The sequence below is a fragment of the Aquarana catesbeiana genome, linkage group LG01 (genome assembly GCF_042186555.1).
Source record: "Aquarana catesbeiana isolate 2022-GZ linkage group LG01, ASM4218655v1, whole genome shotgun sequence".
In the NCBI taxonomy this organism is placed as follows: Eukaryota; Metazoa; Chordata; class Amphibia; order Anura; family Ranidae; genus Aquarana; species Aquarana catesbeiana.
In genome coordinates this window covers 308,787,211-308,814,689 of record NC_133324.1, presented here as the reverse complement: position 1 = coordinate 308,814,689, position 27,479 = coordinate 308,787,211, and the positions used below count along the sequence as shown (strand labels likewise).

General features: G+C 43.1%; 1 protein-coding gene across 3 annotated transcripts in view; it reads right to left on the bottom strand.

Annotated features, from left to right (window-relative positions):
• Positions 1-27,479, bottom strand: part of LOC141143829 (retinol dehydrogenase 12-like) — a 121,465-nt gene that overhangs the window by 35,884 nt on the left and 58,102 nt on the right. The window contains exons 1-2 of one of the 3 annotated variants that reach the window (XM_073629355.1): positions 26,023-26,181; positions 10,147-10,276 (exon numbers count right to left, since the gene is read on the bottom strand). In XM_073629355.1, coding sequence (XP_073485456.1) covers positions 10,147-10,267 — 121 coding nt within the window. In that variant the 5' untranslated portion in view covers positions 10,268-10,276; positions 26,023-26,181. Of the gene's footprint in view, positions 1-10,146; positions 10,277-25,977; positions 26,182-27,479 lie in introns of those variants that run through there. The other 2 variants (XM_073629357.1, XM_073629356.1) reach the window with 2 other exon arrangements.

The following is a 27,479-nucleotide window of genomic DNA, read 5'->3' as shown; positions in this document are numbered from 1 at the left end:
AATAGAATTCGCAGCAGTGTGAACCCAGCCTCAAGTGTGGTGTAGAATTTTGTTAATATGTAAAGTTTAAAAAAAAAAAAAAAAAAAGCAATTTATTCTTAAAGTGGAGGGCCACCCTGAAAAAAAAAAAATTCACCAAAAATCCTAAAAAAAAAAAAATAATAAAAAAAAAACATTTGAAAAAAAAATTAAACTTACCTAAACCCTTGTTGCTAGGCAGTCTTCCTAATCTGCCTCTTCCTATTCTGCCGCGCGTTCTGCTCCTCGGTGAGCTGCCCCGTTGTGTTCTTGGGAACTGTGTGTGTTCCCAGAACACCACAGGGCCATTCACAGAGCACTCGCGCGTGTGCAGTAGGAAACTGGCAGTGAAGCCGCAAGGCTCCACTGCCTGTTTCCCTTACTTAGGATGGCGGTGCCGGGACCCGAGAGCCGAGGAACGGGTCGGCCTCGGGCGGCCGACATCGCGGGCAACCAGGACAGGTAAGTACTTATTTAAAGTCAGCAGCTACAGTGTTTGTAGCTGCTGACTTATTTTTTTTTTTTTTCAGGGACGGAATCCCGCTTGAAATATCTATATGCAGTGGTAAATATAATTAACCAGCTATATGGTTGGGAAGCAAAATCTCTAATCCACTCTGAGAATAACAGACAGAAGAGATGTACTGTATATACTATTAGAGGTAGAATCTGGTAAATATCAGACTCCGAGATCAAATTTTTTTATTTAAAGGAAAAAAAAAAAAATGAAAGACTGCTTTGCCGATTTTCAGACAGTACTGTATGTAATACAGTGGATATAAAAAGTCTACACACCCCTGTTAAAATGTCAGGTTTCTGTGATGTAAAAAAAAATGAGACAAGGATAAATAATTTCAGAACTTTTTCCACCTTTAGACCCCTTTCACACTGGAGCGCTTAATGCTAAAAATAGCGCCTGCAAAGCGCCCTGAAAGAGCCGCTGCTGTCTCCCCAGTGTGAAAGCCCTGAGGGCTTTCACACTGGAGTGGTGCGCTGGCAGGACACTAAAAAAAGTTCTGCTAGCAACATCTTTGGAGCGGGGTATTGAAATTAATGGGGCAGTGCGGCTATACCGCCGGCATAGCCCTGCCGCAGCAGCGCTTTGCGGTGGTTTTAACCCTTTCTCGGCCAAGTGTGCACACCCTTAAACTAATACTTTGTTGAAGCACCTTTTGATTTGATTACACCACTCAGTCTTTTTGGGTATGGGTTTATCAACATGGCACATCTTGACTTGGCAATATTTGACCACTCTTCTTTGCAAAAACACTCCAAATCTGTCATATTGTGAAGGCATCTCCTCTGCACAGCCCTCTTCAGATCACCCCACAGATTTTCAATTGGATTCAGGTCTGGGCTTTGGCTGGGCCATTCCAAAATTTTAAATCTTTTCTGGTGAAGCCATTCGTTTTTTGATTTGGATGTATGCTTTGGGTCATCATGCTGTTCCTCTTCATGTTCCGCTTTCTAGCAGAAGCCTGAAGGTTTTGTGTCAATATTGACTAGTATTTGGAACTGTTCATAATTTTCTCTACCTTAAATAAGCTGAAGCAAAACAGCCCCAAAGCACAATGCTGCCACCACCATGCTGCATGGTGGGTATGGTGTTATTTTGGTGATGTGCAGTGTTGCTTTTGCGCCAAACATATCTTTTGGAATTATGGTCAAAAAGTTCAACCTTGGTTTCATCAGACCATAACACAATCTTCATTTGTTTTCTTCTAAGAGCAAACCCTTTGCATAGTACAATGGTTGTATTATGCAAAGGGTTTGCTCTTAGAAGAATACAAACGAAGATTGTCATGATAAAAATCCAGGAGTTGGGGACATCCATTATTAGGTTTTTGGGAGACCGAATTCCCTGTGCTTGGTGAGACTGCTGTTGTGGTCATTTTTGCGGGTAAGGAGACTACATAGTCACTTTGGGTGTACAAGTCTGTTTGGAGGAAGTGCCTTTCTTCACAGCTTCACGCCTACAATATATCTTCAAACCCACATGGATGTCTCTTGAATCACTGTCTATTATAATTGGGACTTTGGTTAAGCTTCAATAATTTTATATATTCCTTTCACCATTTTCTGATTGTGTTATTTCACTGTTAAGTTTATGTGATGTTTCACAAATTCTTGTTTTCATTCATTTGAACTATGTTTGTGGACGTCACCATTTATACTTTTTGGACTATTTAATATAATATTTGGTACTTGTACATGTCATTTGCCATTTATAGAATTTATATTGTCCAATTAGGCTCACTATGTAATATTATACCATATTTTATATTAGGACTCTGCTTTAGTTTTCCTTTTTCATTAACTCAGGTTTTTCACCATTTTTTGAATATTTGACACAAACGTCAATTTTTTGTGTTTTTCTCACAGTGTTATTAGCGCTGCACCCACCCTATGTTTTTCACAGATTTGAGATTGTATATAGAGCATTTTGGTGCTGGTAGCTTATATATTTGATTTATTTAAATTTTTCCTTTTTTTCACATATTGTTTTCAAGCGCAACGTTAGCCATCTGGTTCTTTTTCCATTTTAAAACAATGTTAAAAGCAAGTGAAATTTTCAAACGACATTCTTTCATTCAGCGAATGTACAAAGATTTTTCGCATGAATATTCTTGTCCAAAAACCGATACGTCAATAGAAGGATTGGTCCAATTCTGCAGTGCTTTTTGCACTCGCGATCTTGCTGAGATTTGCATTTTTGCATTTCTTAATGTTTTTTTTTGGCAATTTGTTGTTGGGCAGATTTAAAAAAAAAAAAAAAAAAAAAAAAAAAAAAAAAGCTGCGTTAGACTTACCGATAACTCCTTTTCTGAGAGTTTTCCAGGACAGCCCATGAGACCTAGGGCTCCTCTCCTCCTACCAGGACAGGAAACCAGATAAAAGGGCGTTCCTCCAGGCCCCATGTCAGTCTTCTCAAGAACCGTAGGATGTCCCTGCAAAACATATGCATAATACACATAGCTTCAGACAAAACCGGGTGGGAATCCGGCTGTCCTGGAAAACTCTCAAAAAAGGAGTTACCGGTAAGTCTAACTCAGCTTTTCTCCAAGCGTCTGGACCATGTGGCAGCCCTGCAAATTTGTTCCGGTGAGGCACCAGCCCTCTCAGCCCAAGATGTAGACAAGGCTCTAGTTGAGTGCGCAGTAACAAAAGGTGTAGGAACCTCCCTAATTTTGTAGGTTTCAGAGATGGCTTGCTTTATCCATCTAGCCAATGTGGCTTTAGATGCACTATTCCCCTTGTGAACTCCAGAAAAGAGGACAAACAAGGCATCAGTTTTTCTAAAGGTCTTGGTGACCTCAAGATAGACTAAGAGAATCCTTCTCACGTCTAAAAAACTAAATTTTCTTTCTAGGTCGCCTTGTGGCGAACTACAAAAGGTTGGCAGTACAATGTTCAGAGATAGGTGGAATGTACTGGCCACCTTGGGCAAAAAACCTGGATCGGTTCGTAAAACAACTCGATCCTCAAAAATCGTGAGGAAAGGCTTCCTTACTGATAGGGCCTGCAACTCACTTACCCTACGAGCTGAGGTAACAGCTATAAGAAAAACAGTTTTTAATGTAAGTAACTTAACTGAATACTTTCAAGAGGCTCAAAAGGAAATTCAACCAGAGTTTGAAGTACTAGGGACAGGTCCCAAGTTGGACAACTACTCACCACTACTGGTCTGGCCCTAGAAATCGATTTGAAAAATCTGGCTATAGTGGGATTTTCCAGGAGAGAAAACTGGAGGAACACACTGATAGCTGCCGCCTGTACCTTTAAGGTACTAACTGAAAGACCTTTGTCGACACCCTCTTGGAAAAATTCCAAAATTGACGGAACATCATGAGTTAATCTTTGATTTTCAGATAACCATGAGTTAAACCTTTTCCTAACTTTGGAATATGGCTCTAGTGACTGGTTTCCTGCAATTTACTAGAGTCTTGACTACCTTGTCAGAGAACCCCTGGGCGCTCAGTATTTTTTCTTCAGATACCAAGCCGTCAAGTTTAAGGAAACCACCTGAGGGTGTGATACTGGACCCTGCAATAATAAGTTTCTCTTTTTGGAAGACTCAGCGGAGGCTCTGAAACTAGAGTCTGTAGCAGGGAAAACCATGGCATCATGGGACAAAATGGGGGGATTAGAATGAGATCCGTTTCCTCTAGAAGAAACTTCCGGAGGACTTCCGGAATAAGTCTGATTGGCAGGAAGGCATAACATAGGCCTAAAGGCCACGGGTTTGCCAGAGCATCGATCCCCAAGGCTTGGTCTGCCGGGTTCATGGAAAAGAACATTTCCGTCTTGCGGTTGTTCTGGTTTGCGAACAGATCCGCTTCGGGATAACCCCATCTCCTGGTGAGGCCTGCAAAGACTTCGGGATAAAAGGGACCAGTTGTCTTGGTCTATCCTGTAATGGCTGAGATAATCTGCAAGGCAACTGTGTGTCCCCTTCAGGTGCACAGCTGAAATTGAAGCTAGATTCCCTTCTGCCCATGAAAGGATCTCCTGGGCAATAGACTGAATTATCCGGCTTCTCGTGCCTCCCTGCTTATTGATGTACGCGACTGTCGCAATATTGTCTGACAGAATTTGGAGGTTGTAACCCCTGATCTCCATCTGAAAAGACTGCAGGGCTCTCTGCACTGCTAGCAACTCTCTTTGATTGGATGAGACCTTTTGCCTCCCTCGAGGACCACTCTCCCTGTACCACTGCATTGCTGAGGTGGGCCCCCCCATCCCCAGGAACTTGCATCCGTAGTAAATCTTCGGGATATGGGAATGGACCATGGGAGACCTCCTGCCAGATGCTGGCCAGTTCTCCACCACCACAGGCTTTTTTTATCCTGGCGGGAAGCCAGACCCTTGACTCCAGGGACTTTACATCCCTGTCCCAATTTCTTAATAGAAACATTTGCAATGGACGTTGACGGAGTCTTGCCCATGGTACTGCAGGAAAGCATGAGGTCATCAGACCCACTGCCCTCAACACCTGTCTCAGAGAGACCAACTGGTTGGTCTGCAATGCTGACATAGTCTGGAACATTTTGTCCTGAGGAAGAAAAACTCTTTGGTTCACTGAGCAAAAATCGTAACCCAGATATGTTACTTTCTGGGCCGGGATCAAGGATGATTAACAGTTATCGCCTTTAACCTCAGTGGAGCCAGTGCTTCCCCCAACAGTTTCGTAAAGATGCCTGGGGCTGAGGAAAGACCGAAGGGGAGGGCTCGAAATTGAAAAATGTTGGGTCCCTATATCCGACTTCACTGCTAATCTCAAAAATTTTTGGAACGCTGGATGGATAGGGATGTAAAGATAGGCATCCCTTAAGTCCAATGAGGCCATAAAGCAGTTTGGGTATAGTAGGTTTTTGATAGTAAAAACTGTCTCCATACGGAAATGTTTGTATCTGATGGACTTGTTTAAAGTCCAGAAATTCAGGATAAGACGAAATTTTCCCGACGGCTTTTTGACCACAAATACATGGGAATAGAATACCTTGCCCTGCTCTGACTGGGGAACAGGAATCAGGACTTTTTGATCCAATAAGTCTCCGATCTGGAGACCCAGAGCCCTCGCTTTCTCTCTTCCTCTCTTGTGGAGGAAAGGTGACCAACAACCGTTCTGGTGGTTGGTGAACAAACTCCAGCCTGTACCCGTTGGTCACTTGGTCCAGGATGAAGGGGCTTGAAATGACTGCTGCCCACTGTGGGATGAAGGCCCTCAATCTTCCTCCCACCAGGGAACACAAGTCACTGTGGCTTGGCGGGCTGTTGAGGAGGGTTAAACAAGACTTCCCCTTTGCCTCTGCCTTTGTGCCCAGTCCAGTGTTTTTTCGGCCTGCTGTCCTTTTCTCTAGGACTCTGTTGCCTGCCTTGGCCACGAAAATTTTTTCTGGCTGTCGAGATTCTCTTTTTCTCTGGAAATGCCTTTTTCTTATCAGCCGTGCGTTCCAGTGCCTCCTGCAGTCCTGGGCCAAATAAATGATCGCCTGTTAAGGGAAGCCCACATAGGCGCAACTTGGAGGCTGAGTCCCCTGACCAGGTTTTAAGCCAGAGGCTTCTCCTGCCCGAGTTCACTAAAGCCGAAGTCCTAGCCGACATTCTTACCGACTCTGCGGAAAAATCCGCCAAAAAACCTACTGCCTGAAAGAGGAGAGGAAAAGACTTCAAAATCTGCTCTCTCGAGGTACCGGCTGACAGATGCGACTGAATCTGAATCAACCAAACCTCCAGATATCTGGCCACACAAGTGGAGGCCAGAACTGGTTTCAGGTTCCCAATCGCTGAGTCCCAGGCTCTGTGGAGAAGGATATCCCCTCTCTTGTCCATCGGATTCTTAAGCGTGCCCATATCATCGAACGCTAGGTCCGAGTTTTTTGAAACCTTTGAAAGAGGTGCGTCCAGCTTCGGTTTATTGTTCTATGGCTGCGCAGTGTGCTCATTAAAAGGAAACCTCCTTTTTAGGTTACTAGAGAAGAATGGTTTTCTCTCCGGGTTATCCCATTCCACTTTAATAGTATCAATCAATGGACTGGAAAAACTCTAGGTTTTTTTTCTTATGCAATCCTTTATACATAAGATCGTGTTTGGATAACTGAACTTCCTTCTCTTTCAATTCAAGGGTGGTATAAATAGCCTTTAATAGAGGCAACCGGGTCATCCTTTACAAGGCCATCTATACAGCTGCGACAAACTGCTTTGCTCCATGAGGAGCTCAATTTGTTTGCGCACACTTCTTTTTAGGTGGCTGCGCCTGAGCCTTGTCCTGGGTCTTGGTCTGTAAGACAAAAAATAAGTGACCCATAATGAGACTCACAGCCACCCTGACACTCCGAACCACCACATGCAGGAGGGAAGAAATGTGTCCCCATAACCCACTACTACAGAGAGGGGAGGGGGAGGGAACACTCACAGTGAGAGCAAGAGAGTGACATAACACTTCAGGCTTACCTGTGAGGTGCTGGTGTTGGGCACTGCATCGACTGTCTGTGTATGAACTGCAGACTGATCCATCCTGCCCCTTTCTGGCTTTCCACAGCCTGGCTGCTTTAACACCAGAAGCCAGTGTCTCCTGTTTGCGCCGTTTAAGGAGACTGGAACCGGCGTCCGACGATGACGTCATATGCCCCGGAAGTAACCCTCTCCAGGCACTTCCTGTGGGCCAGCATGGACCGCAGAAGCTCCACCCCCTTCTCGGGAGCTTCCTGCTTATCCTCACACAAACTAGCCACGCTGCCTGTGAGGAAAGGATACCGCTGCCTTACCATATGTAAAGCACTTGGGAGCTGACACCATGCGGGTCCTGGCCCTCTCCAGGCAATGAGAAACAGGAGACTGCAGCACAGCCAACCTCTCCAGCGGAGTGCTGCTTCTGGTAGAGGAGAGGTTAGTGACATGCCCCACATAGCCATACAGAGCCCCTGCTCATGAGACCTAGGGACCAGGTTCCAGGAACATGTTACCCCCCCGTCTGGAGGAAACACTAATAACTGACATGGGGCCTGGAGGACCGCCCTTTTATCTGGTGGGGGTAACGTGTTTCTTGTCCTGGTAGGAGGAGCCCTAGGTCTCATGGGCTGTCCTGGAAGACGCTTGGAGAAAAAAGAAAAAGGAAACCGTGGCAAAAAACACACTACTTGCTTTTCTGCAGCTTCTCAATTGAAGTCTATTGAACCAAAAAAGCACCATTTTGCATTGAAAAAAGTCCTTGACCCTTTTCAAATATGCAGTGCCTGAAAAAAGCAGATGTGAACGTGTCCCATAGGAAACCATGTTAAATAAACTGTAGTGCGTTTCTGCAAAAAGCACCAAAAAACTCATAGGTGTGAACCAGGTCTAAGACGTTTAATAGTAGCAGCAAGCTTTTTTTGGATCACCATCATAATGGGGTTAAAAAAACTAAAGTTAGCCCTTTATAGTACAAAAAGAGCAGATAATTGCTACTATAAAGCTGTTCATTTATACTGTGAAACAGTGAAAGTAAGAATATATTACTTTACTTATGTCATATTATATCTATATTTATTACCAAAAACACACAGAAGTAGGATATATAGGCATTTTAACTAGGAGTCAGACATGAAGCTATATGAAGGGTGGAAGGGAGATATAAATCTTTTATATTAAAAGTAGTCCTAAAAGCTGAGACTTTTTTTCATGGATATGATAATTTAAGGATAATACACAATACTGGTAAAAGTTTACTTTACTTTAAATGTAATTGTAATGCCTTCTATTACCTCCAGTCTATCAGCCTCCACCTTCTCTGGGTTCAGATGCCGATCTTCCCAGCACAGAGCCTTTAACCGCTTCCGGACCGCCCACCGCACATTTACTGCAGCAGAGAGGCCCGGTTGCGTGAAACAACGTACCTGTACGTTGTTTTCTCTTCCGGGTCTGTTGGACACAGCAGGAGCCAATCAGCGGGCCCGGGGGACAAGATATCCGCCAATCGTTGAAATGGGAGGCAGAATGATGGCCTGCAGGCACAAGGCAGACCACCGTTCTGAAAGAGAGATCTTGTGTTCCTGCTAAGCAGAAACACAGATCTCTCTCTTCCTCCAATTAAACCATCCCCCACCCCCAGTTAGAAATCACTCCCTAGGAGCACACTTAACCCTTTGATCATATGTATATATTCGCTGATTGCCGCCATTACTAGTAAAAATAAAAATGCCATAAAAATATCCCATAGTTTGTAGACACACAAACCAATCAATATACGCTTATTGGGAATTTTTTTTTACCAAAAATATGTAGCAGAATACATATTGGACTAAATTGATGAAGACGTTTGATTTTTTACATATTTTTATTGGATAGGTTTTACAGCAGAACGTAATATTTTATTTATTTTTTTCAAAATTGTCGGTCTTTTTTTGTTTATAGCACAAAAAATAAAAATCGCAAGGGTGATTAAATACCCCTAAAAGAAAGCTCTATTTGTGGGAAGAAAAAAAAGGCATCAATTTAGTTTTGGTACAGCATTGCACGAATGTGAAATTGTCAGTTAAAACAACGCAGTGCCGTGTCACAAAAAATGGACTGATCATGAAGGGAGTGAAGCCTTCTGGGGCTTAAGTGGTGATTTTTTTTTTTTTTTTTAAACAAACGTTATACTTACCTGCTTTGTGTAATGGTTTTGCGCAGAGCAGACCTGATTCTCCTCTTCTAGGGTCCTCCACCGATGCTTCTGGCTCCTCCTGCCTTTAGAGTGCCCCAATAGCAAGCCGCATAGTATAGTGTGCCCCTATAGCAAGTTAAAAAAAAAAACTTCTGCCTTTAGAACCACTCACTTCATGCCCAGGACTACATGTCCCATGGGGCATTGCTCCTCACACATTCACAAGTTCTCTTACTTACTGACATGTATGGATGGTATACTGAGCTGTATGTGTGCTGTTCTATTTCCTGATATGTAAACAAATATTGCATTCTGTATGCAGGCCAACTAATCGGCTGACCAATTAATCGATTATGAAACTAGTTGACAACTATTTTTTATTAATCGATTAGTTGTTTCAGGCCTAGTATCTAATAATTGTTGCAAAATAAACACTAGGAACTAACAGGCATCCAAAAACTAATCAAAGCAAGAGATTCAATAAAATCCTGAACCAGCAACTGCACATACGATGTAGACATAAATTTGGATCAGCTTTAGACAAGAATGGTGGAGTCATTAATGTCATTATTATAATTATTATATAGTGCCAACAGTTTGCGCAGCACTTTACAATATTAGGGCAGACAGTACAGTTAGAATACAATAAAATAAAGAAGGAATCGGAGGGCCCTGTTCATTAGATCTTACAATCTAAGAGGAAGGATCAAGAGACACAAAAAAGGTAATAAATGAGGGGGATGAGCTTATGGGAGAAAATAAAAGTACAGTTGTTAGGTAGGGGTAGGGTAGGCTTCTCTGAAGAAAAGGGTTTTCAGGGATCATCTAAAAGTGGACAGAGTAGGAGACAGATTGAAGTAGGGAACTTCGGAGGATGGGAGAGGCTTGGGAAAAGTCCTGGAAGCAAGCATGGGAGGAGACAAGTCAGCTAGAGAGCAGGAGGTCTTGGGAGGAAGAGAATGATTTGGTTGGTATTTTGAAACAATGTAAATGAAACTCACCAGTAATGAGGACAGTTTTGCCATCCAGTCTTTTTGCATCAAGACATAGGCGTCTGCTCTTAAACCATTTTAAATAAAGAGTAAAAAATAATGCCACCAGCACAGTGACCAGCACATACATGGTGTCCTCCTGTAACAAAAGCAAACATCCAATCAATTATACTTTTACACATTACTGCTCAGTAGGGGTAAAGCAGCGTTATTTATACACTTTTGGTGAGGGCAGATTTAAGAAACACTAGTGTATACTACAAATATCAGTTTAGAAGTTGACAAACTTTAAATTTAAAGATAAATTTACTAAATTTTAATGTCCGACTTGGAATATTCTGAGTATTGTATCAGGATTTAAAAGTACTGTAACGTTAACTCTGAGCAGAAATAATTACATAAATTATAACTTCCTCCCCATCTGTGGAGCATAATAGTATTTTTGTATATACTATAAAATCCAATTCTTTAGAGTTTGGCCACCTTTCCACTAGTGTGACTCCAAAGTCACACTATTTAGAGTGTGACTTTGATCTGACTTTACACTCTCTGAGTCGCATCAAAAGTAGAGCAGGAACCTTTTTCAAAGTTGCTGCAACTTTAAGTCACATAGATTGGAATGGGTCCCATTAAAATCAATGGGCTCTGACTTGACATGCGACTTTATGTGTCCAAAATCGCACTAGTGAAAACTGAGCCTTAGACCATTAGTCTGAATGATAGTTTGTATTAGTCATATGAAGAATGTGAATCGAGAACCCAGGGCATCCTTCCAGAGTCCATCTGGGATGAAAAAAAGGGGAATCAATCTTTCTAAAGGAAGCAGTGGTTGAAAGATTATCATCCTGAACCACATTCAAACAATGGAGGGATATTTCCCTTTGGTGAAATTAAGCTTGACAGAGGGAATGAAGAACAATGTCCTGATTAAAGTGGAAGACAGATACTACCTTGGAAAGAAAGGAAGCCCTGGCCTGGATAAGACCCAAAACTGTTCCTTGCAAGATATAGCAGCCATCTCAGACAATCACCTAGCCAAGATGATGGCCACAGGAAAAAACACCTTGTGGGTTAGAATAGACAGAGGAAAGCCTCTGACTGGTTAAAATGGAGGCTTCTTAAATGCTGATAAAACAAGGATTCAAATTGCATGGAGACAAAGGCAATTGGACCAAGAGGACCACATGGTAGACCCTCTGCACAAGACAATCATCTCTGAAACAGAATAGAAAAGAAAAGAGACTTGGTCTCTTATGGTACTTAGAACCAAACGTTGGTCCAGACTCAATTGCCAAAACAAGGGAGGATCCTTGCCACAGAGAAACTCCTGAGGTGAAAGCCCTTATACAGAAAAAAAGTAAGCCTTCTAGGTCTTCAACATCCATCACATCAAAGCTAGTGATCGTGGCAAATGGAAGTAAAACGATTGTTGGGACAGTGGATGTGGGCAGTCTGGCAGTGCCTACGTTGCATCTGCAAAACGTCATACCAGGTTGGCATACAACAGTTGCCTGGGCCAATCCATAGCAATGAGAATCACCAGAATGCCCATCATCTTGGTCCTGTGGATCAGACGAAGAACAAGTTTCAGTGGAGAAAAGGAATAGATCAGGGTGTACCAATACCACTGAGCCACTAGCGCATATATCGCTTCTGCCAGCAGATCCTCCCTGTACCTAGATGCTAACCTGCCAAGTTTGCTGTTGAACATGAAGGACAGGAGGTCCATATCCAGCATTGCACATCTGTGACACAACTCTTGGAACACTTCTGGGTGCAGAAATTAGTCAACTGTAAGCACACCCAAGCAACTACAAAACAGATATTTTCCCACTCTGGAAAGTGGGGGCACAGTGTCATGGTAAGGATGGCTTGTCAGTGCTAGACAGGTGGACAGGGATTCAAAATTGGAAGACTCCAAGCTGAAGCTAGGACGTGCTAAATTGGAAGGCAACAGATTTACTGTGGGCGGGTGGCACAGGCAGGCATGTTGCCGGCTTGCTTCCAGTTTTGGGGCGCGCATGCGTGCACCCTTTGCCAAACTGTGCTTGGACACAGCACGAGTTTGGCAGCTGATTTCAGCAAATGATTTTGGCTGAAGTCAGCTGGTTGGCTGTGGCCAATCACACACACACAGTTCAGGGTTTACAAAAATACAAAACAGTGTACTGTGAATAGCGATCTGGCTGCTTCTCCCAGCACAGCAGCAAGAAAAAATAGCTAGATAGTAAACTAAAAGCTGCACACAGTTAACCCTTTGATTCCCCTAGATATTAACCCCTCCCCAGCCAGTGTTATTAATACAGTAAGTGTACAGTATTAGCACTGATCACTGTTCTAGTGTCATTATTGATGTCATTGTCAGGTAGGTTTTTAGTGCACCTCCCAGCCAGCATTAGCTATCTCCAGATTGCCTGCCACACTATCACAGTCCCACTTATAAGTTTATAGCTGTGTAAATTCCAGTATATATATACCCTAAATAATTGTAGAAAATAGAACTTCTCAGAAACTAATTATATACTTACTAGAATTTTTTTTTTTTTTTTTTTATTAACCACTTCAGCCCCGGAAGGATTTACCCCCTTCCTGACCAGAGCACTTTTTACAATTTGGCACTGCGTCGCTTTAACTGCTAATTGCGCGGTCATGCAATGCTGTACCCAAACAAAATTTGCGTCCTTTTCTTCCCACAAATAGAGCTTTCTTTTGATGGTATTTGATCACCTCTGCCGTTTTTATTTTTTGCGCTATACACGGAAAAAGACCGAAAATTTTGAAAAAAATTGATATTTTCTACTTTTTGTTCTAAAAAAAAATCCAATAAACTCAATTTTAGTCATACATTTAGGCCAAAATGTATTCGGCCACATGTCTTTGGTAAAAAAAATGTCAATAAGTGTATATTTATTGGTTTGCGCAAAAGTTATAGCGCCTACAAACTAGGGTACATTTTCTGGAATTTACACAGCCTTTAATTTATGACTGCCTATGTCGTTTCTTGAGGTGCTAAAATGGCAGGGCAGTACAAAACCCCCACAAATGACCCCATTTTGGAAAGTAGACACCCCAAGGAAATTGCTGAGAGGCATGTTGAGCCCATTGAATATTAATTTTTTTAGTCCCAAGTGATTGAATAATGACAAAAAAAAAAAAAAAATTACAAAAAGTTGTCACTAAATGATATATTGCTCACACAGGCCATGGGCATATGTGGAATTGCACCCCAAAATACATTTAGCTGCTTCTCCTGAGTACGGGGATACCACATGTGTGGGACTTTTTGGGAGCCTAGCCGCGTACGGGGCCCCGAAAACCAATCACTGCCTTCAGGATTTCTAAGGGCGTACATTTTTTATTTTACTCCTCACTACCTATCACAGTTTTGAATGCCATAAAATGCCCAGATGGCATAAACCCCCCCCAAATGACCCCATTTTGGAAAGTAGACACCCCAAGCTATTTGCTTTGAGGCATGTTGAGTCCATGGAATGTTTTATATTTTGACACAAGTTGCGGGAAAGAGACAAATTTTGTTTTTTTTTTTTTTTGCACAAAGTTGTCACTAAATGATATATTGCTCACACAGGCCATGGGCATATGTGGAATTGCACCCCAAAATACATTTAGCTTCTTCTCCTGAGTATGGGGATACCACATGTGTGGGACTTTTTAGGAGCCTAGCCGCGTACGGGGCCCCGAAAACCAATCACCGCCTTCAGGATTTCTAAGGGCGTGAATTTTTGATTTCACTCTTCACTGCCTATCACAGTTTCGGAGGCCATGGAATGCCCAGGTGGCACAACCCCCCCCCCAAATGACCCCATTTTGGAAAGTAGACACCCCAAGCTATTTGCTGAGAGGCATGGTGAGTATTTTGCAGCTCTCATTTGTTTTTGAAAATAAAGAAAGACAAGAAAAAAATTTTTTTTTTTTCTTTTTTCAATTTTCAAAACTTTGTGACAAAAAGTGAGGTCTGCAAAATACTCACTATACCTCTCAGCAAATAGCTTGGGATGTCTACTTTCCAAAATGGGGTCATTTGGGGGGGGGGGTGGTTTGCCACCTGGGCATTCCATGGCCTCCGAAACTGTGATAGGCAGTGAAGAGTGAAATCAAAAATTTACGCCCTTAGAAAGCCTGAAGGCGGTGCTTGGTTTTCTGGGTCCCGTGCGCGGCTAGGCTCCCAAAAAGTCCCACACATGTGGTATCCCCATACTCAGGAGAAGCAACAGAATGTATTTTGGGGTGTAATTTTACATATTCCCATGGCATGTTTGAGCAATATATCATTTAGTGACAACTTTGTGCAAAAAAAAAAAAAAAAATTGTCTCTTTCCCGCAACTTGTGTCACAATATAAAATATTCCATGGACTCGACATGCCTCTCAGCAAATAGCTTGGGGTGTCTACTTTCCAAAATGGGGTAATTTGGGGGGGGTTTTGAACTGTCCTGGCATTTTATGCACAACATTTAGAAGCTTATGTCACACATCACCCACTCTTCTAACCACTTGAATACAAAGCCCTTTCTGACACTTTTTGATTACATGAAAAAATTATTTTTTTTTGCAAGAAAATTACTTTGAACCCCCACACATTATATATTTTTTTAAAGCAAATGCCCTACAGATTAAAATGGTGGGTGTTTCATTTTTTTTTTTTCACACAGTATTTGCGCAGCGATTTTTCAAACGCATTTTTTGGGGAAAAAACACACTTTTTTAAATTTTAATGCACTAAAACACACTATATTGCCCAAATGTTTGATGAAATAAAAAAGATGATCTTAGGCCGAGTACATGGATACCAAACATGACATGCTTTAAAATTGCGCACAAACGTGCAGTGGTGACAAACTAAATAAATTTTTAAAAGCCTTTAAAAGCCTTTACAGGTTACCACTTTAGATTTACAGAGGAGGTCTACTGCTAAAATTACCGCCCTCGATCTGACCTTCGCGGTGATACCTCACATGCATGGTGCAATTGCTGTTTACATTTGACGCCAGACCAACGCTTGCGTTTGCCTTAGCGCGAGAGCAGGGTACTCTTTTTTGAAAAAATTGGGGTCTATTAGACCCTAGATTTCTCCTCTGCCCTCAAAGCATCTGACCACACCAAGATCGGTGTGATAAAATGCTTTCCCAATTTCCCAATGGCGCTGTTTACATCCGGCGAAATCTAAGTCATGAAATGCTCGTAGCTTCCGGTTTCTTAGGCCATAGAGATGTTTGGAGCCACTCTGGTCTCTGATCAGCTCTATGGTCAGCTGGCTGAATCACCGGCTGCTTTCTCAGGTTCCCTGTTGAGACAGGAGAGCCAGAGAAAAACACGGAAGACGGTGGGGGGGGGGGGCATTCCCTCCCACTGCTTGTAAAAGCAGTCTAGAGGCTAATTAGCCGCTAGGATTGCTTTTACATGAAAGCCGACCGCTGGCTGAAAAGAATGATACCTAAACTTGCAGGCATCATGCTGGTATAACCACTCAAAGTCGTGAATGGCGTACCTGAAGACAAAAAAATGGTTAACAATAAAGCACAGTAAACGGTAAAGTATAAAAAATTGCAGACCTGAAAAACAAACATGATAAAACATAATAACAATAAAACATTGCAGAATAGAATACAGTAAAAAAGAGCAGAACAATAGAGAGAATAGAGAGAGAGAGAACAATAAAACGACAACTATTTTTTTTTTATTTTATATTTTTGTATGTGTTTTTTTTTTTTTTTACACTTTTTTTTGTAACTAACTTTTATAACTGTAACCGGTTCCAGGTTCGGGTCTCTCAAAATGCGATGGCATCTTGGGAGACCCTGTGAAAGTGTGCCTAGTCTGTGCAATGCTGTACCCTACGCTAATACTCAACTAGTGAATGGTAGAGTTCAAAACATTCACCAATGCAAAGACCAGGATTGTCAGGACAGGAGAGACAATAATAGCGGGTGTCACGCCTACATCCGCGCTTGCTGCAGACACAACATCTTTTTTGGGGGGTTCGTTGGGTAGGGGTACTCGGGAGGACATAAAAATGCCTCTCATGCAGCCGACTGCATTTGGTTGGGGATGTGAATGGGGGAAGTACGGGCGCTGCAGAAGCGGTGGGTTCCCAATTAGGATTGGCGAATGCAGCAGGAAGGGCATTATGGGCACGATGGGCCTGTGTTTGTCTTTTTGGTGGCAGCGGGACACTACTTGTGCTTGCCACCTCACCAGCTTGAACTGCATTTATGGGACTCGCCACGTCACCAAGTGTTACTGCAGTGCTGGTTTGACTACGACCGGGGTGTACTAGGCCGCTGGTGCTTGCCAGTTCACTAAAACGCTACCAAAAAAACTGTTAGCGATCGCAGGGATCAGGCCTGACTCTGCGAACGCTGCAGTTATGCGTTTAGTGTTCTGTGACAGTGATCGATCGATACTGCACTTGGGTGGGCTGGGCTTGGCCGGGCGGAGGGGCAAAACGCAGGTGCTAGCAGGTATCTGGGCTGATCCCACTAACACTGCGTTTTTGGGAACCCTAAACTGCTGGGGACGCTAGTATAGATCTGATCGGATCAGGTATTGATCTGATCAGATACTATACCACTAAGGGAGGTGTACGGTGCGTGCGTGGGTGTTAGCGCGACTGGCGCTAACCTGACGCTGCCTGGGGCTGGTGCTTGCCAGTTCACCAAAACGCTACCAAAAAAACTGTTAGCGATCGCAGGGATCAGGCCTGACTCTGTGAACGCTGCAGTTATGCGTTTAGCGTTTTGTAAGTGACAGTGATCGATCGATACTGCACTTGGGTGGGCTGGGCTGGGCCGGGCGGAGGGGCAAAACGCAGGTGCTAGCGGGTATCTGGGCTGATCCCGCTAACACTGCGTTTTTGGGAACCCTAAACTGCTGGGGACGCTAGTATAGATCTGATCGGATCAGATATTGATGCGTTCAGATACTATACCACTAAGGGAGGCGTATGCTGCGTGCGTGGGTGTTAGCGGTACTGGCGCTAATCTGACGCTGCCTGGGGTGACGCATATCACCGCCGGGCAAACAGGGGGCTAAACCTTTATTCGGTAATAAACGGCGGGTGCCCTGACACTATGAAAAATAAACCAACTAACCAGCGTCACCTGTAACAGTTATACGGTGATCAGTGGTGAAAGGGTTAACTAGGGGGCAATCAAGGGGTTAAAACATTTATTAGATAGTATACGCTGACGGCGAACCTAAATATTTACGTTCCTAACTAGCGTCACCAGCGACACTAATACAGCGATCAGAAAAATGATCACTTAGCGACACTGGTGACAGGGGGTGATCAAGGGGTTAAAACTTTATTAGGGGGGGGTTAGGGGGGTACCCTAGACCTAAAGGGGGGTAACACTCACTGTCCTACCACAGTAACTGTCACTAACTGACACCATGCAGTAATCATAAAAAAAAAAAAAAAATACTGCTTGGTGTCAGTGTGACAGGGAGGGCGATCGGGGGGCGATCGGGGGTGTTTTGTGTGCCTGGCATGTTCTAGTGTGTGTGTGTGTGTGTGTGTGTGTGTGTGTGTGTGTGCACTTACATGTCTTCTCTCCTCGGCGCTAGAACGGAAACTGCCGAGCCGAGGAGAGATGACATCACATCCTCTGCCTGTGTGTACTATACACAGGCAGGGGATGTTCCTCATTGGCTGGGAGCGATCGCGAGGGGGGGCCACGATCGGATGGTCTCCCCCTCGTCTCTCATCGCTCATAGCCAAATGCCGACCGCCGCTGGCACCGGGGGGGGGGGGGGGTCCGATCGGACCCCCCGCCCGCGGGAAGGCAATCACGTATGGGTACGTGATTTTGCCTGCCCGTGCCATTCTGCTCACGTATATATGCGTGAGGCGGTCGGCAAGTGGTTTACCACTTCAGCCCCGGAAGATTTGGCTGCTCAATGACCAGGCAATTTTTTGCGATACGGCACTGCATCGCTTTAACTGACAATTGCGCAGCCTTGCAACGCTGTACCCAAACAAAATTGACATTTTTTCCCCACAAATAGAGCTTTCTTTTGGTGGTATTTGATCATCTCTGCGGTTTTTATTTTTTGCACTATAAACAAAAAAAAGAGCGACAATTTTGAAAAAAAAAACAATATTTTGTACTTTTTGCTATAATAAATATCCTCAATTTTAAAAAGCAAATTTGTTCCCTCAGTTTAGGCCGATATGTTTTCTTCTACATATTTTTGCTAATAAAAATAAATCACAAAAAGCGTATATTGTTTGCGCAAAAGTTATAGCGTCTACAAATTAGTGGAAAGATGTATGGCATTTTTATTGTCATTATTATTTTTTTACTAATAATGGCAGTGATCAGCGATTTTTAATCAGGACTGCGACATTATGGCGGACACTTGACACATTTTTAGGATGATTGACAATTAAACAGCGATCAGTGCTATAAAACTGCACAGATTACTGTGTAAATGTCACTGGCAGGGACGGGGTTAACACTAGGGGGCGATCAAGAGGTTAACTGTGTTCCCTATGTGTGTGTTCTAACTGTAGGGGAAAGGAACTGACTAGAGGAGATGCCAGATTGTTGTTCCTAGCTAGTAGGAACTCACGATCTGTCTCCTCTCCTCACAGAACAGGGAATTGTGTTTACACACACATCTCTGTTCTGGCTCTCGTGCCTGCGACCATGCGCATCAGCACAACCGCAGTGCAGCAGTGCGCGCCTGCTATCCCGCTTAAAGGGACCGCTGTACAGCTACGACGCTTCGTGGGATCGTACCCACCTGCCGCTGTATAATGACAGCGCTGGTCGGCAATCGGTTAACCAAAGACCTGCAACAGAATACATTTTGGCCTAATTTTATAAGAAATGACTTTTGATTTTTTTTATTGCATATGCTTTATAACAGAAAGTAGAATTTTTTTTTTTTTTTAATTTCCCCATTTATAAAGTGGATACAAAACGTCAGGTTTCTGTGATGTAAAAAAATGGGACAAACTTTTTCCACCTTTAATATGACCTATAAACTGTACAACTCAATTGAAAAACAAACTGAAATCTTTTGGGAGGGGGTGGGGGGAACTAAAAATAAAAAAATAAAATAAAATAATGTGGTTGCATAAGTGTGCACCCCCTCTTATAACTGGAAACGTAGCTGTGTTTGGAATTAAGCAATCAAGGGGTGGCGCATTTGCAGATGGGATTCTTTCTCAAAATGGGGTATTTCTATAAGTGGAGCACTTCTGACTCTGCACTCATCATCTGAATGTCTCATCTGAAAATATCATCTTTGTCCCTCCACAGGTATGCTCTTACTGCTGAAACTCCAGCCATAATCGCAATAATGATGTTTTGATAATTTTTTTCCCTCACAAATAGAGCTTTTTTTGGTTGTATTAGATCACCACTGCGATTTTTAAGTTTTGCACTATAAACAAACAAAAAAAAAAAAACGACAATTTTGAAATAAAAAAAAAAAAAAAAAAAACACAATATTTTTTACTTTTTGCTATAATAAATATCCCATTTTTTTAAAAACACATTTCTTCCTCAGTTTAGGCCAATATTCCCAAAAAATTCCCAATAAGCGTATATTGATTGGTTTGTGCAAAAGTTATAGCATCTACAAAAATAGGGGATAGATTCATGGCATTTTTATGGGAGTCTACTGACATCACGACTCCACCCACGAGCTCCGGAAAACAGACGCACCCACTGAATCTGCCGTTTTTCGGGTCTCATAACAGACAGAGGGGAGACATTTGACAGGTAAAGATACATGCAGGAGGCATGTATATCCTTATAGATAACCACTATGGCAGTAATTTAGAAAGGATGAGAGTGGGCTTACATCCACTTTAACTCTGGTATGCTCCTTTGCTTAACCATCTGTAGACTGTACACATTGCTTTGCTATTGTTTTTGTTTCCTCCCTATACCTTACATTATGGCTTTTACTTATCTTTATTAGCTGTCCCTTGTAAGTCTGTTTCTGAAGTGAGAATTTTGCTCTTCATAGCCAGCCACCTTTAACCACTTGCCGACCGCTGCACGCCAATATATGTCGGCACAATGGCAGCAGTGGGCAAATGGGCGTACCTGTTTGTCCCCTTTAAGAGGCGGGGATAGCAGGCGCGCGCCGCGTACAGCATGACTGGCTGACTCGATGTCCGCCAGTCTTCCGGTGATCGTGTCACGGAGTCGCAGAATGGGGAAGTGCCTATGTAAACAAGGCATTTCCCCGTTCTGCCTTGTGTCATGACAGAGATCACTGCTCCCGGTCATCGGGAGCAGTGATCGCTGTCATGCGAATTGAGGCCCATCCCCCCCAGTTAGAATCACTCCCTAGGACACACTTAGCCCCTTCATCGCCTCCTAAAGCTTAACCCCTTCCCTGCCAGTGTCATTTACATAGTAATCAATGCATTTTTATAGCAATGATTGCTGTATAAATGACAATGGTCCCAAAATAGTGTCAAAAGTGTCCGATGTGTCTGCCATAATGTTGCAGTCCTGATAAAAATCGCAGATCGCCGCCATTACTAATAAAAAAAAAAAATGCCATAAAACTATCCGTTATTTTGTATGAGCTATAACTTTTGCGCAAACCAATCAATATATGCGTATTGCGTTTTGTTTTACCAAAAATATGTAGAATACATATCGGCCTAAACTGAGGAAAAAAATAGTTCTTTAATATATTTTTGGGGGGATATTTATTATAACAAAAGGTAAAAAAAATTGCGTTTTTTTCAAAATTGTCACTCTTTTTGTTTATAGCGCAAAAAATAAAAGCCGCAGAGATGATCAAATACCACCAAAAGAGAGCTCTATTTTATATTTTTCTATTCTATTTGGAACGTCGCACGAACGCGCAATTGTCAGTTAAACGTGCCGAATCAGAAAAAATGCTCTGGTCAGGAAGGGGGTAAAATCTTCGGTTGGAGAAGCGATTAATGAACTGAAGCACCCACCCCCATCCCTAGCAGTATATAACTAAGCATCTCTTGGGAAAATTAGTGATACGTGAGGAGACAGAGAACTTATAATTTTTCCTCCTCCACGTGCCCCTGCTCCTGATCTCTTTGTCAAAATCGATGGCACAACCATAAGCCCATCCCCGCATGCCAAAGTCCTAGGTGTAGTCCTGGATGCTGTACTCTCTTTTAAGCCCCACGTCCAATCGCTGTCAAAATCCTGCCACCTCAACATCTCCAAAATACTCCCCTTTCTAACTAATGACACAACAAAGCTCTTAATTCACTCGCTGTCATCTCTCGCCTCGACTACTGCAACTCCCTTCTCATTGGCTTACTGCAACATCAATCCATCAGGAATGCTGCTGCCAGACTCATCCACCTTACCAACCGCTCAATGTCTACTACTCCTCTATCAATCCCTCCACTGGATTCCGTTCACCCAACAAATTAAATTAAAAAAAACTAACAACTACTTACAAAAGTCATCCACAACTCTGCCCCCATCTACATCACTGACCTAGTCTCAAAATACCAAACTAATCCTTCTCTTCGTTCTTCTCAAGACCTCCTGCTCTCTAGATCCCTCATCACCTACTCCCATGCTCACTTCCAGGACTTTTCGAGAGCCTCTCCAATCCTATGGAATACCTTACCAATATTATCTCCTACTCTATTAGCTTTTAGACAATTCCTAAAAACCCTCCTCTTCAGAGAAGCCTATCCTACCCACACCTAACAACTACATTTTCATTTTCTCCATCTGATCATTCCCCACAGTTATTACCTTTTGTTCCACTTGACCTTCCTTTTTAGATTGTAAGCTCTAACGAGCAGGGCCCTCGGATTCCTCCTGTATTGAATTGTATTGTAACGGTACTCTCTGCCCCCATGTTGTAAAGAGCTGCGCAAACTGTTGGCGCTAATTAATCGTGTATAATAATAATAATAATCACATTCAAACTCATTAAATAGGAGTCAGTACACACCTGTCAGCATTTAAAGTGCCTCTGATTAACCCCAAATAAAGTTCAGCTGTTCTGGTAGGTCTTTCCTGACATTTTCTTAGTTGCATCCTACAGCAAAAGCCCTGGTCCGCAGAGAGCTTCCAAAGCATCAGAGGGATTTCATTGTTAAAAGGTATCAGTCAGAAAGGTACAAAAGACTTTCCAAGGCATTAGATATACCATGGAAAAGCAGTCATCATCAAGTAGAGAAAATATGGCACAACAGTGATATTACCAAGAACTGGATGTCCCTCCAAAATTGATGAAAAGACGAGAAGAAAACTGGTCAGGGAGGTTACCAAGAGGCCTACAGCAACATTAAGGCTGGGTTCACACTGCTGCGGTGGCAGACATCGTATGTGATTCGCAGCGCACTGCTGTTCACATCACATGCGATGTCTGTGCTGTGCGATATCAGCCATACAGATAGTATGGCTGATATCGCACCGCATTCGGTCCAAACTCGCACAGGACCCTTTTTTTGTTCGGACCAGAATCGGATCGCATGGGTGTTCACACCTATGCGATCCAAAAATGTCCGAATTGTCAGTTCGCAGTGCGATATGCGGGCTGAACTGGGGGTGTCATTAACATTGTATGACACTCCCCAGCAGTTCGCATATGGCAGTGTGAACTGCCGTGCGAGTTGGTGCGATAATTCGCTGCGTTCCCGCACCGCAGCAGTGTGAACCCAGCCTAAAGGAGCTGCAGGAATAGCTGGCAAGTACTGGCTGTGTGGTACATGTGACAACAATCTTCTGTATTCTTCACATGTCTGTAAAAAGGGGTAAAGTGGCAAGCCTTTTCTTACGAAGTAAAACATCCAAGCCTAGCTAAATTTTGCAAAAACACATCTGAAGTTTCCCAAAAGTATGTGGGAAAATGTGTTATGGTCTGATGAAACCAAGGTTGAGCTTTTTGGCCATAATTTCAAAAGATATGTTTGGTGCAAAAAACAACACTACACATCACCAAAAGAACACCATACTCAGAGTGAAGCATGGTGGTGGTAGCATCATGCTTTGGGGCTGTTTTTCTTCAGCTGGAACAGGGGCCTTAGTCAAGATAGAGGGAATTATGAACAGTTCCAAATACCAGTCAATATTGGCACAAAACATTCAGGCTTCTGCTAGAAAGCTGAACATAAAGAGGAACTTCATCTTTCAGCCTGACAATGACCCAAAGCATACATCCAAATCAAAACACGAATGGCTTCACCAGAAAAGATTTAAAAAATTGGAATGGCCCAGCCAGAGCCCAGACCTGAATCCAATTGAAAATCTGTGGGGTGATCTGAAGAGGGCTGTGCACAGGAGATGTCCTCGCAATCTGACAGATTTGGAGTGTTTTTGCAAAGAAGAGTGGGCAAATATTGCCGAATCAAGATGTGCCATGCTGATAGACTCATAGCCAAAAAGACTGAGTGCTCTAATAAAATCAAAAGGTGCTTCAACAAAGTATTAGTTTAAGGGTGTGCACACTTATGCAACCATATTAGTTTAGTTTTTTTATTGTTACTGCCCCATCCTAAAAGTTTTCAGTTTGTTGTTCAACTGAGTTGCACAGTTTATACGTCACATTAAAGAGGGAGTCCACCTAAAAAAAAATTATTAAAAGCCAGCAGCTACAAATACTGCAGCTGCTGACTTTTAATAAATGGACACTTACCTGTCCTGGAGTCCAGCGATGTCGGCAGCTGAAGCCGATCAATCGATCGGCTCTCGGCTGCTGCCGCTGCCATTCTCTGTGAGGGAATCAGGAAGTAAAGCGTTGCGGCTTCACTTACCGGATCTCTACTGCGCATGTGTGAGTCGCATCCTAAGTGGTCCCCGCTATCTCCTGTGACCTGTGTGTTTCCCAGGAGACAGCGGGGGGGGGGGGGGGTGCGGGAAGGGGCGTAGACAGGTATCTGCACCCCCCTCCCCCCTGAAAGGTGCCAATTGTGGCACCGGAGGGGGGGGGGGGAATCAGATGAGCGGAAGTTCCACTTTTGGGTGGAACTCCGCTTTAAAGGTGGAAAAAGATCTGATAATTTATCTTTGCCTCATTTTTTTACATCACGGAAGCCTGACATTTTAACAGGGGTGTGTAGACTTTTTATATCCACTGTATGATAAAAAAAACCCAGTGGTGATCAAATACCACCAAAGGACAGCTCTATTTGTGTGAAAAAAAGGATATAAACTTTGTTTGGGTACAGTGTTGCATGACCAGACCATTGCCAGTTAAAATTAACACCGTGCTGAATAGCAAAAAATGGCCTGGAGATGAAGGGGGTCAAATCTTCTGAAGCTGAATAGGTGAATGAAATGTGATTTTGTGGCACTTCAATAGTGTAGAAAAAAAAAAAAAACGTAAAGTGATGCACTAAAAATGTGCTTTGCACTGCCCCCCATTCATTTCATCAATTCAGTCACATTTTTTTCAAAGAAAAAAATGGATGAAGTTTACATCAGTTTCTCATCAGTTTTTTTTTTTTTTACAACCACTACCAATGGACAAAACTGATACAAAAATTGACCCTTTGTCCGTTTACATCTGTTCCGGTTTTTTAAACGGAACAAAAATAAGGTTTTGATCAGTTTAGAAAAACGGATGTTGACGGATGCAAACTGATGTAAATGGATCTGTTTACATCGTTTTTTTTTTTTCCATAGAGATGCATTGATGTCCGTTTTTAATCCGTCAATGGGAGGATAAAAACAGACAAATGGTCCTCATGTGTGAAAGGGGCGTTAGGTTAGTGAATGAGGAGACAATTCACTTTGCAAAGATGACCCAATCATAGGCAAGGAAAATAATAGTGATAATTAAAAAAAAAAACACATACACACACAAAACAGTATTTTTGCTTGTACATGATTGGATGATGGAAGAATGGAAGACAGCAGAGCTTCCCCTCATTCACTAAGCTAAGGGAAAAAGCCCCTGCAGAGTGAACAGCCTACTTGCCTTTAAATCGGTCCCTATTTATCATAAACAATTGCAAGGTTTTTCTAAGGCTGGGTTCACACATATGCAAGTTGGATGTGGCTTACACCTCCACCAATTTGCAGAACATTTGAAAATATGTTCTTTTGGGTCACATATGTGTGTTGCATCCACAGCCCGCATTGCACAAAAAAAGTGAGCGTTTTCTAGGCACATAATCTTCAATGGGAACGCATCTGATTTGCAGATGTGTTCCATTCTGAACGCAAATTCTCTCCCCCTCCTCACTACACCTCCCCCCTCTCAGCTGATCCGCAGTTAAAACGCTGAACAACAGATTTTTATCTTTGCACAGAAACCGGAGCTGCCATTCGCACCGCACGTGTGTGAACCCAGCCTAAATCCTTGTCTTCACCTACTTTGCTGCTGATCACCTGCAGCCACTTGCTGTCTACATGCATGTACTCCAGCAATAGCTACATGGGACTTCTCAGGGTGGGTTTCCCTGACAGTGAGAACTGTGAACTATGCCTATTTATTGTGTAAGGAAAATAGGCACTTGTCTCCTCCAATGGAAGCCTATGTGACAGGCAGAGTGTAGTCCAACTGTAATGAGAAGTGCTGAATAGTGACTGCAGAAATAAAAAGCTGTAGATTTAAATGATATTACCATGGTAAAGCTTATATGTAGGTTTCCATACACGTCATTTACAGTATTAGTTGTGTAGCAGTTATATACACAGGGAAAGGGAATTTACTAAAACTGGAGCAGCTGTTCGTAGAAACCAACCAGCTTCTAGCTTCAGCTTGTTCAGTTAAGCTTTGGAAATGAAAGCTGGAATCTGATTGGTTGCCATGCTGCTCCAGTCTTAGTAAACCCCCGCCTCAGTAAATCTAGTGTTGACAAAAATGGAGTTGCCCTAATGCATGCAACACTGACTGGAAGAAAAGATCACACAGCTGATCCGCTCATGCTGCCAGTCACCTCCTCAGTGTATAGAATCAGAGATCCCCGGCTCTGTCTCCCTCCTCCGCCCGCTCTGTGCTATCACTGAGCAAACCAACCACCATGTCCAATCCCTGGACCGCAATCACACACTCCACTTCCGCTTCCTCATACTTCCTATTGGGCGACCAGAGCTCCGCCTCCACCACGCCACAGCGCTCCCAGCGGTGCACTAGGATCGATATAGAGCGCTGAATAATGTCACCGGCAGCGGCCATTTTCCTGGAGTTCAAGCAGTGACAGTCTACAGACACATGGAGGACGAACCGAGAGCAAGCCAGACCCATTTCCATTGAATGAAAGGGATCTGCTGGTTAAACTGCTATCTGGCTGTAGACAGATACAGACAGCAGCTAATCAGGCACTGAATTGGAGGAGCTGACAGTGTCTGTGCTTCACAAAGCTGATAGAATGCAACTTACCGTGTTTTATAAGCAGAAAAAAAGGTGATGTCTACCAAGAATGTATCAGGTACCTTTCCATTCATAGCACAACATTTGCATGGATCGCAGAAAGACGCACATTAGGGATTCACCCGGACAGTTCGGGGTTTTGAATCATACGTCCGGGTTTCAGATTGTCTGAGACCCGGACATAGGGTTCATACCTCCCGACTTTTTGAGATGGCAATGAGGGACACCTATCAGCAAAAGCATGCAGGCATAGGACACACCCCTTGCCACGCCCTCTTAAAGAAAAATTGTACAAAAAAACAAAAAACAAAACAAGTTTGGTTAAACCCACAAGTGCTTTTTTACCACTACTATTCCTTTATATTGGCTTTTGGAATTTACAAATGCAGCAATTTAGAAATCAGATGAAAAGTTTAGCACTGGGAAACACTTTTTGAAAGATAAAAAAGTACATTTTTATATACATCTATATAGATCAGACCAAAATGAGGGACAAATGAGGAGGAATGAGGGACAGAGGGACATTGCTCCAAATCAGGGACAGTCCCTCCAAATCAGGGACAGTTGGGAGCTATGAGGGTTGCTTTAACGGCTTTAACACTTTAGCAGCGCACAGCAATTTTTTTTTTCTAAACAGGGAACACTGTTAGTGCAAAGGGGAACTCTGATGTAAGGGAGTTTCTGCTCACCAAACCTCCCACTTACATCAGAGTTCCCCCTTAAATTAGGGTTTCCAAAGCCCCCCTTACATCAGAGTCCATGGGGCACTCCTTTACATCTGAGTCCCCCTTACCTTAGTGTACTCACTTGGAGGCAGGAGAGAGAAGGAGGGGGGGAGTGGAGCCTCAGGCATCAACACCTTTCATCAAAAATGTATCTTCCTGAGGCACTGAACGCAGAGGATTGGTGTGTGGGTGGGAAGGCGCAGGAGAAGGAGGAGCAGATCAAGCCCTCTCTCCTGTCTGTGTATGGGGGTGGAGCCCGTGTGAACACCTATGCACTTGATGGTTGTGGTCAGGGCTT